This window comes from Mustela erminea, chromosome 1 (assembly GCF_009829155.1).
Source record: "Mustela erminea isolate mMusErm1 chromosome 1, mMusErm1.Pri, whole genome shotgun sequence".
NCBI classification, from domain to species: Eukaryota; Metazoa; Chordata; class Mammalia; order Carnivora; family Mustelidae; genus Mustela; species Mustela erminea.
Window position 1 is genome coordinate 72,016,249 of NC_045614.1, and position 10,140 is coordinate 72,026,388.

The 10,140-nt window shown below is 41.8% G+C and overlaps 1 protein-coding gene across 1 annotated transcript; it reads right to left on the reverse strand.

Moving 5' to 3' along the window:
* Positions 1-2,633: 2,633 nt before the first annotated feature.
* HIGD1A (HIG1 hypoxia inducible domain family member 1A) lies at positions 2,634-9,903 on the reverse strand. Its single transcript, XM_032317578.1, has 4 exons — positions 9,761-9,903; positions 5,550-5,664; positions 4,768-4,902; positions 2,634-3,657 (listed from the first exon to the last, which is right to left on the reverse strand). Exons 2-4 carry the CDS (start codon positions 5,644-5,646, stop codon positions 3,608-3,610), a joined length of 282 nt encoding a protein of 93 aa, XP_032173469.1. The 5' UTR covers positions 5,647-5,664; positions 9,761-9,903; the 3' UTR covers positions 2,634-3,607.
* Between the last annotated feature and the right edge of the window lie 237 nt (positions 9,904-10,140).

Below are 10,140 nucleotides of genomic sequence, written 5' to 3' on the forward strand. Positions count from 1 at the left end.
AGTTCCTCTGAAGGGATCATGTGGACACTGACCTCCAAACTAGAACCAATTAGGACTGTTGAATTTAGGGAAAATTTCTATCGTATACCTTGCTAAAAGAAAATTCTTTATTTCAAAGAGGATCAGGTATATAAATAGTAATTGTCAATTCTATCATTTGACACAGGAGAACTTTAAAATACCTTATTCATTCAGCTTTGTTCTGGCCTAGTAGGTATATTATGATGGGCTGTAGATGTACATAGAGATAGAGCCTAAATTTCAAGTTCCTGAAACTCTCCAAGTAGCATTTCCTCATCTGTGAGGCAAGAGGGTTGCCCTAACTGATGCACTACTCCAAAATCCTGACAGAGAAGCCGTGTACTTTGAAGACTTCAGTTCCAACGCATACCACCAGATGTCACTGTTGCTCATCAAAAATAGGTAACTTCTGGGGGTGCCTGGGTGGCTCAGTGGGTTAAGCCGATGTCTTCGGCTCAGGTCATGATCTCAGGGTCCTGGGATCAAGTCCCACATTGGGCTCTCTGCTCAGCAGGGAGCCTGCTTCCCTCTCTCTCTCTCTCTCTCTCTCTGCCTACTTGCGATCTCTGTCAAACAAATAAAAAAAAAATAGGTAACTTCTGGGAACTGACTCATATGTAAAAAAACAAAACCTATTTATTCCCATTAAACAAATATTTATTGAACATTTATATGAGACAGGCACTAATGCCAGGTGCTCTGAATGAAAAGGATCATCATGGCCTCAAAGATACTAAAGGAGAGGGGCGCCTGGGTGGCTCAGTGGGTTAAGCCTCTGCCTTCGGCTCAGGTCATGGTCTCAGGGTCCTGGGATCGAGGCCTGTATCCGGCTCTCTGCTCAGCAGGGAGCCTGCTTCCCTTCCTCTCTCTCTCTCTGCCTGCCTCTCTTCCTACTTGTGATCTCTGTCAAATAAATAAATAAAATCTTTAAAAAAAAATACTAAAGGAGACATGGAAGCAATCACACATCAATGCCCCAATCACATAGAAATATTAAGCCAAGGAATCAAACTCTCAGTGAAAATCAACATACCATCTCTTTAAGGTACAACATTGCTTCCTGAGGTGTACTTATCTCTGATTCCAAACCTGGGTTAAGTGCCTCACCTCCCGCCCTCCCCCAACACACACCACACTGGATGTTACTGCTGCTACCTCTCCCTAGCATTCAACAGGCTTTTTATAACCACTTAATGGCGGCCTTCCCTGCCAGACTTTCCCAAGCTTATCACTGTACCAACAGGTGTTGCAGTCATTTGTAGAGTTTCCTCCCACATCAGGTGCTGTGCTAAGATCCTTACAGTAACCACTGACTGCATTTTACCATCCCTCTCAGCCACTAATATTATTGCCATCTTACCGATGATGAAACCATGGCTACTTGGGTAATAGGTGACAGAGCTGTGAACCCAGGACTGACTTAATAAGATGTAATATCACACCCACCTAAGCCACTTTTAAGAACTTCATTATCTGATGGCAATCCATTCATCCAGCTAATTTACCACTCTCTTCCTTGAATGGGCAACCCCACCTTTAATTACATAATGCTCAGTACCCAACACTTTGCTTTTGTTTGCCCTAGCTTCTGGCAATGGTCCAGGCCAACTTCTCTCAAATGAGTATTTATTTGGTTTAACAAATCAGTAATATACTCATCTGATAGAACAATTTCCTGAAAATTGTTCCCAAATTTGTTCTACAGAAGGCTTATCCTTCGTGAAACAATTGCTAGGACTGCCTACCAGGATCTCCTATCAGATCTATTGGAACCTGAGAAAATAGTTCCTAGTAATAGTTTTTATTTTTAAAGCATTTTTTCAGACTCATATAATGACCTATAAGCTATATAGGACTGTAGAAATTACCTAGCTCACCTTCTCATTTTATACCTAAGATTGAGAAAACTCGGATTTTATCCAAGTTTAAGATTCAGTGGTGAGGGACACCTGGGTGGCTCAGTTGGTTAAGCAGCTGCCTTCCACTCAGGTCATGATCCCAGCGTCCTGGGATCAAGTCCCACATCGGGCTCCTTGCTCCGCAGGGAGCCTGCTTCTCCCTCTGACTCTGCCTTCCACTCTGTCTGCCTGTGCTCGCTCTCTCTCGGACAAATAAATACATAAAATCTTTAAAAAAAAAAAAAAAAAGATTCAGTGGTGAGTCAAGACCATGCTGTAACCTCTTGCCTAACTTTATTAATTTATGATAACTGCGGCCACTCAGTTTCACAAAGGCCATCATTTCTAATACCTATTGGCATCTACGACTTGACTGCCCAGGTTCCAGTCTCAAACCTATAACCCTCTCTAGCTTTGTGACCCTGGGTTAGATATTTACACTCATGCCTCAGTCTTCTCCTCTGTCAAATAAGCATAATTCCTACCTCTTAGGATTGTTAGTAAATCTAAATGACATTATACATGAAAAGCACTTAGAATAGTGTGTGGCACATAGTAAATACTCAACAGATATTAACGATTATTCCTGTTTGATAAATATGCTTTAACCATGTTCCTACCACAGGTATAAAACATTCTTTTTTCTTGGAACTTAATCCTTGTGTTACTAAGGAATGACTGATTTTTTTCCAAATTGAAATAAATACAAGGCAATTGATGTGTTCACCTTCTTTACTAACACTACATTTACCATGTTATCACCATGGAATGTAAATTTAGGTTAGACAAGAAAATTTCACAAATGTAATAAAGCATTCTGGAGTATACCAAAGTTTGTGTATTATGTCTGACCAAACTACCTTGTGAATAAATCATCAATCACTTCAACTGTAGGTAATTTGTTAACATTTATGATTCTTACAGAGAAAATAAACAAGCTTCATACATTTAAAAAAGTGTTTGTCACTTAACCTTTGCATTAGTACTTAAAATACACATTTCAACATTTAAAAATTATTCTAATACAACAGCAGCATAAATATAACTCTGCAGTTACAAAAAAAGCTAAACTGGGATCCACAGTTAGGTTATTCTCATGTTTACAACTATGATTCTGAAATAAATATTACTCTAAACAGCTCTTTATCGGCTTTTTAGGTTTAGTTTAAATAAACGTATTTTAGGTTGTTGGGAAGCTTGCTATATTCCATGCACTGTTCTGAAAGGATTAAGAGCCAACCAGTCCTAAAAACTGAAGTACCCAATCAATCTGCAAAATAGGCAGAAAAAAGTTAAATGGGATTCCTACATAACATCAAAAGCATGTTTTGATACTAGAATCAAATCAGCAACTACGAGTACTTCAGGACTGGCACACTGTCCTCTTTCTAACTGATTTGATCATAAGAGTTTAAGGAGCATATTTTACCACTGTCCAGTCCATTTAAAAGTGACATGTTTCTTATTTTGTGTTAATGTGACTCCCCTGAATGACCTAGCTAGTTGACTGGTCACTAGTAGTCTGGTAACCAGGCAAATCAAGCCTGCAAGAAAGGAAGCCAATACTTAAACTACCATATTATCTGACCCATTCAAATGATTTATTTTCAACATAAACATATAAACTCAATATGAAATGCCTAACTAAAGCAAACACCACCAACAAAACTGAGACAGCTTCTCTTCTTCTAAGGTTTAGGCTTTGCCCAGAATTCCTTGTACATGGAATACCCCATACCTAAAGGAAAAAAAAAAAACAAAACAAAAAAAACCAGTAGTTAAACATTTAATATTTCCATGATATTAAGAAAACGGAAAACAGTTCATAAAATAGCTATAAGTAGCACCTTGCTATCATGCAATATTTATAAGGGGAACAAGACCCCAGGCTATTTATACTCTTGCCTTCTTTAAATTTCTGAAATTCTTTTTATACAGGTTCCCAGTAGCTCGAGGTTCTTGTGTCTACTTTAGACTACTGAAATATTTGTTTTAAAGAACAATTAGGGGCGCCTGGGTGGCTCAGTGGGTTAAGCCTCTGCCTTTGGCTCATATCATGATCCCAGGGTCCTGGGATCAAGCCCCACATCGGGCTCTCTGCTCAGCCGGGAGCCTACTTCCTCCTCTCTCTCTCTCTCTGCCTGTCAAATAAATAAAGAAACAATCTTTAAAAAAAAAAAAAAAAAGAACAATTAATATTAATCTTACAACTTTAAAAGGAGTCACTCTTGCCATGTAACAGTAAGTGAAGTCAACAAAATTAAAAAGCCAATAAAAGACTGTAATACCTACATTAAAAAAACATTTTCTGGGGCACCTGGGTGACTCAGTCAGTTAAGCACCTGACTCTTGATTTTGGCTTAAGCATAATCTCAGGGTCCCGAGATCAAGCCCCGTGTTGGTCTCCCCATTAAATGTGGAGGCTGCTTAGATTCTCTCTCTCCCTCTCTCAACCGGTCCTACCCCCTTGGGCTCTTAAAAAAAACCAAAAAATTTTGCCACTTTCAAAAATTCAATAAAACAGTAGTCATATGTCATATGTCTCTCCCAGATAATGGCTCTTACTACCAACCCTATTTACATATTTAGACTCCAGTGAAATTATAAGTTCTATGATGGACAGAAGGGCTTTTTTTTTCCTTTAAAACATGTAAAACAAATAAAACATTTACTGTATCAGACAGTAAAAACTGTGTCACTGATTGAACTACCTTTATTAATACAATTTTTATGAGAAAAAAATAAGTGACATTTCAAACTACTTCAAAGTCAGCTAAAAGTACCTACCTTGATTTATAAAATCTATTAATGGGAATTAGAAACTTGAAAATTTCCTCTAAGAACCTACCAAGAGTCATTGCTCCCACAACAAAGCCTTGGGCTGCCACACGCATGTGGATCAAGTGAACAGACATTTTAGTATTTCCCCTGCTCTTCAATTTATATAATCCATATGCAACAATTGCAGCAAACCCGGCCATTCCTGTGAAACAAAGAGTCACAAGTATATCATTGCATGGGGTCAGGGAAGCAAGATGACTTTACTATCAATCAATGTAAACCTCTACTATTTTTACAAAGATGTTCTATTGAGACCATTAATTAACTAACACACAAATTGAGTTTTTAATTTTCCCTCTTAAAGTCCAAAACCCATAATTGGTAGTAAACAGTAGCAGATTCAGGAAGTTAAGATCATCTTCAAATTGTGGGCTGTGCAGCCAGGAGGATGCTTTAAGAGTGCCAAGGGAACTCTTCTCTCAGTCCTATTTCCTTCCCTGAGAGGAATCAGTTAACATAGCAGAGACTGTAATAAACCATAACTGTGAGGGTAAGCTTTTTTAGTTAGCCTTGTTGAGTCCTTCTAGCAAATCATTGAGACTGAGGGTGGTCATAGGGTCCCCCAACACATTCACTGAAATGAGAGTCAATAAATGAAGGCTGAAGACACACAGAAGAATTTTTATAGACAATGTTATATCAAGGCAATCTTACATATTTCAACAACATAGGAACAAAATATATGAAAACAAATGCTTTCAGGATGTGCCTGGTGAATGAGCTGACCACACTTCTACTGATTTATAGCTTACAACAAACTGATTATTAGAATATCAAAGTCAAACTTACCAATGGGAACAAACGGTGCCTCTTTAGCTTTTCGGATAAGTTTAGATCCCTGATCTTCATCATACGAAGAAAGAGAAACATCTGTGCCGGTTGACATAGTGGCTGAAGAATCCTCCTGAAAGAGAATTTCCAGGAAGTTCTACAATTAAAAGCATCTTGAACACTGAATGGCTGGATGTACTTAAAATGCTCCTACTTTCCACCTAAAAACCTGGTATGTTGTCCATAATGTTTAGAAAGTATTTTTTAGAAATTAACTATATTTTTAACCTGTAGCTACCTTTAGGAAGAATTCTATTTATCCCCCCCTATTGTTTTGATGTTCATCCCATACAACCAATTCTTTTTTATTTGTTTATATTTAAGTAGGCTCCACACCCAGCATGGAGCCCAAGGTGGAGCTTGAATTCACAACCCTGAGATCAAGACCTGAGCTGAGATCAGATCAAGAGTCAGATGCTAAATTGACTGAGCTACGGGGCATCCCAACCAATTCCTTTTTAGCAGCACATTGTTGATAACAGTGAAAGTTTTGTTTTGTTTTTTTTTAAGATTTTATTTATTTATTTGACAGACAGATCACAAGTAGGCAGAGAGGCAGGCAGAGAGAGAGGAGGAAGCAGGCTCCCTGCTGAGCGGAGAGCCCAATGCGGGGTTCCATCCCAGGACCCCAGGATCATGACCTGAGCTGAAGGCAGAGGGTTTAACCACTGAGCCACCCAGGCACCCCAATTTTTTTTTTTAATTGAAATAACTTTTGTCTTGCTTTCTCAAATAAATAAAATCTTTTTAAAAAATAAAGCTTTTATTTTAAATACTATTGTTTACTTTTTAACCAATACTTTTAAACCATAATTTATGTTCAATTGAACACAATATAGCCTTTTGGTTTTTTTTTTTTTTTTTTTTTTTTAACCTAGGGTTATCATTTTTAACATCACTGCAGCGAAAAAACTGAACTATCCTCAGGACCTTCTTAATGAATGAATGTCTCCTAAGTTTCAGCTCTACTTTCCTTTACATACCTTACATTCCCTAGACCTCCCTCTTAAAACTCTCTGCCTTCTTTTATAGAGACCAAAGACTCCATTCTCCCTTTTTCAGTCATCTCCTTTTACAAAGGAAGCTATTTAACAGGTGTTTCATCACAATGAGAAAAATAGCAAAGTCAGTTTCACCTTTGTCACAATAAATACGTATATACTTCCCTCTTCACTGAGCTGATTTAACCGCCTGTAAATGTTACCCACAGATAAAAGAAGGGAGTCAAACACATGTTAAGTGTACAAGTCTGATTAGTGTCAGTTACAATAACTTCAAAAGTCAACTGCCCATCCCACTACCCATGTAACATCTTACCTTCACTTCTGGGTTTTTTCATGTGCATCACGCATCATACTCCCTTCAATAACAACTCTCATTCAGCACTTTGCTATTGTGAGGGTGTGAGCCATAGGTAAGACCCTCAAAAAAAAGTCAACTCTAGAGGGCGGTGTACTGCTTAGTTTGAAAAGTGAAATCATCCTTCTGAGCCCCCATCCCCATTGGGAAGAATCCAATTTTGGCGTCTGACAAAGAAATCCTTAATCTCAGGACCCTGAGATCATGACCTGACCCAAGGCAGAGGCTTAACCCACTGAGCCACCCTGGCACCCCAGGAATTATCTTTAAAAACAAGAAAAGTCAGTGGTCTTTCCTCTAAACCTTCACATCTGGATCAGTATAATTTTCAACAGGTCAGTGGAGCAAAAGTCTTTTCTCCCTCCTTCAGGAAGACAGAGGATGGCAGTCTCTTTCCTGTACATATATGAAAGAAGAAAATCCACTCAACTCCAGTTCTCACCTATGATACAGAATCTAAAGTTTGTATGAGTAGGTCATCTGATCAGATTTTCAGAAAGCAATCCTTAGAGTAAGAATAAGGGCGTGGGGGTAACCATGTGGTCATTATTTGCTTTCAGTGACTAAAGATAACCTGTCTCTGATGGAGAATGCCCTGTAGCACATTTAAAGACAAAAGAGGGATATAAAAAGTCCAACACTCACACCACAGATTATACTATAATTCAAATTATATTTCTCTACCTAACATACTATATATTCGCAACACTCCTTGCATATAAAATTTGGTAATTCTCTTCCTAATTACCATCTGACCCAAGCATTCATGATTGGCAGCCATACAAATGGAAAATGGCTAACTTTTTAAAAGTATCAGGATCAGGGGTGCCTGGGTGGCTCAGTGGGTTAAAGCCTCTGCCTTCAGCTCAGGTCATGATCCCAGGGTCCTGGGATCAGCCCCACATCGGGCTCTCTGCTCAGCAGGGAGCCTGCTTCCTCCTCTCACTCTGCCTGCCACTCTGCCTGCCTCTCTGCCTACTTGTGATCTCTGTCTGTCAAATAAATAAATAAAATCTTTAAAAAAAAAATAAATAAAATAAAAATGTATCAGGATCAGTAACTAAGAATCATATAATTTGTTAATAACAACCCAAATGATTAATCCATGCCAATAGCCTAATTTTAGAGGAAAAGGGGTTATATGAATTGTTCAACACCAAGAATATATCTCTGGCAGGCAAGGATTGAACCCAGATCTCCTGACACACGGTCCAGAGTTCTTCTGACTGACAATATATTGTCAAAGCACCAACGTTATGATGCTGATAATACACTTAATCTGAAAAAGATTAAAATTCATTTAACAGAAGCCTGCATTTCTTTCAATTGTAAAAAATATGCAAATCATGCCTAAAACCAAACGGAACTTCCTTCCCTAGTGACTTAACTCACCCACCAATTTCAACTGTGCTTTGAATAGACCTTTTTCACTCGCACCACTTCTAGATTTTCCTTTATTTTAATTTTCTCACCTGCCCATTGCAACTGACCCAGATCTCTGTCAAAAAGTTGAACAGGTACAAAAAGAGGCATCAATGACCAGATGATATTGAAAGCCAGTTTGAAAACACTAAATATTCTCTAAACTTAGTAAGATACTACTGCAGACCTTTCCAAATGCATGGGAACCTAGAAAAGACCTCAGGGAGGATGAGCTGTCCAGCGTGAGATGATGTAACAGACTGAAGGACCTTCACAGCCTGTCATTTTGGTCACAGGAACTACTAACAACAAGGGCTTCAAATTCTGATTTTCCATCAGTCACCTGTCAACTTGTTTAAAATGGCTGCAAAGGCCCCACCCTGGAGATTCTGATTCAGAGGGTATGGAGCAGGGGACCTAAGGAATCTGTATTTTAAGAAGCCCCCTTCGATTGATTCTGGGGCACAAGGAAATAGCAGATGCCCTGGGATATAGGACTCAAACTTGTGTGTCATGCTGGAGCCTGATGCCGCCTCGATCTGTCTGAACTTTTCCATCCAAACCGGTCGAACTCGAAAGTGCCTGCGTGCTTCTGGAAGCGTAAATCCTGCGGTGGGGACTACCCCACTGAGGGAACTAGCTGCAGCCCGCACCCGTGATGGGAGAAAGGCGAGTAACACCTCAGAATCATTTCAGCGGCTCCCAGTCTAAACCCGCGCTCTGTTTTCCTATCTCTCACTGGCTGGCTTAGCTTTCAGGATGAAATTTAAATTCAGTCACAGATGTAGACGCTTCCTACAGGGCCTGAGGCCTTCTTACCGTCCCAGGGTAGGACAGGGTCGCCCAGCGTGGGAGGAAACCCGCGGTTCTGGAGAAGAGTAGGGTGGTGTGGTTTTACGCCCTCAACCTTTCGAACCGCCCCACCCCGTCTCCTCCCGTGACCTTGTCTGGACTCCAAGGCCAGAGCGCTTGCCCTCCCAAGCCCTCCTCACTCACCGCGCGGGCCGGCTCTCCGGAAGGCTCCCGGCTCCGGGAACTATCCGCGCTACCGGCTCCCTGAGGTCGGCCCCAGCCCCCTCCATGGATCTCTCGTTACCGCCCCCTCCGCGAGTCTTCCCTTTCGGCCGATTCACTCCACAAGCTTCCACTTCATCCCCTCACCCGACAGGCCGTGAGACACCCCCCAAATTTCCCTGAACCAGGAGGTCGGGCCCGAGACCCGCCAATTCCTACTTGCACCCTTCAACCCGGCCATCGCCCCCCTCATCCCAGCCCCGTGGTCCCCACCACTCCCAAGGCGCGCTCGGCGCAGCCAAGCGCTGCCGCACTTCTTCCCGCCCCACGGTAGCGCAGCCTCCGCTCCCAGGATTCCCTCAAGCCTCACATACCTACAGGGACAGGACTCAGGTTCCCACTAGTTTCTGGCTCTCACCCACGCTCGCCGTCCAGCCGGCTTCTTCTCGTCCCGCCCACACCAAGCCCTAGCCAATAAGAAGCCAGCGCCCGCAGGCGAGGGTCCCGGTGGGTACGTGCGTGTGCGCCGTGGGTAGGGCGGGTCCCGGATTGGCCCGGGCGGCGCGCGTGGGCGGTGGCTCCGTGTCTCCGGCTCTCGCGTAGGGATCTCGTCTTGCGTGAGAGTTCAGCGTCAGGGCTTTGCCTGAGAGTTCTGCGTCAGGGCTTCGCGCAGGCGCTCTTCTGCGCCCTGGCTCCCAGCCGGGCGGAACCTCAGATTTCTGTCGCGCTTTTCCTTTCGTGCAGCCGCGGCGAG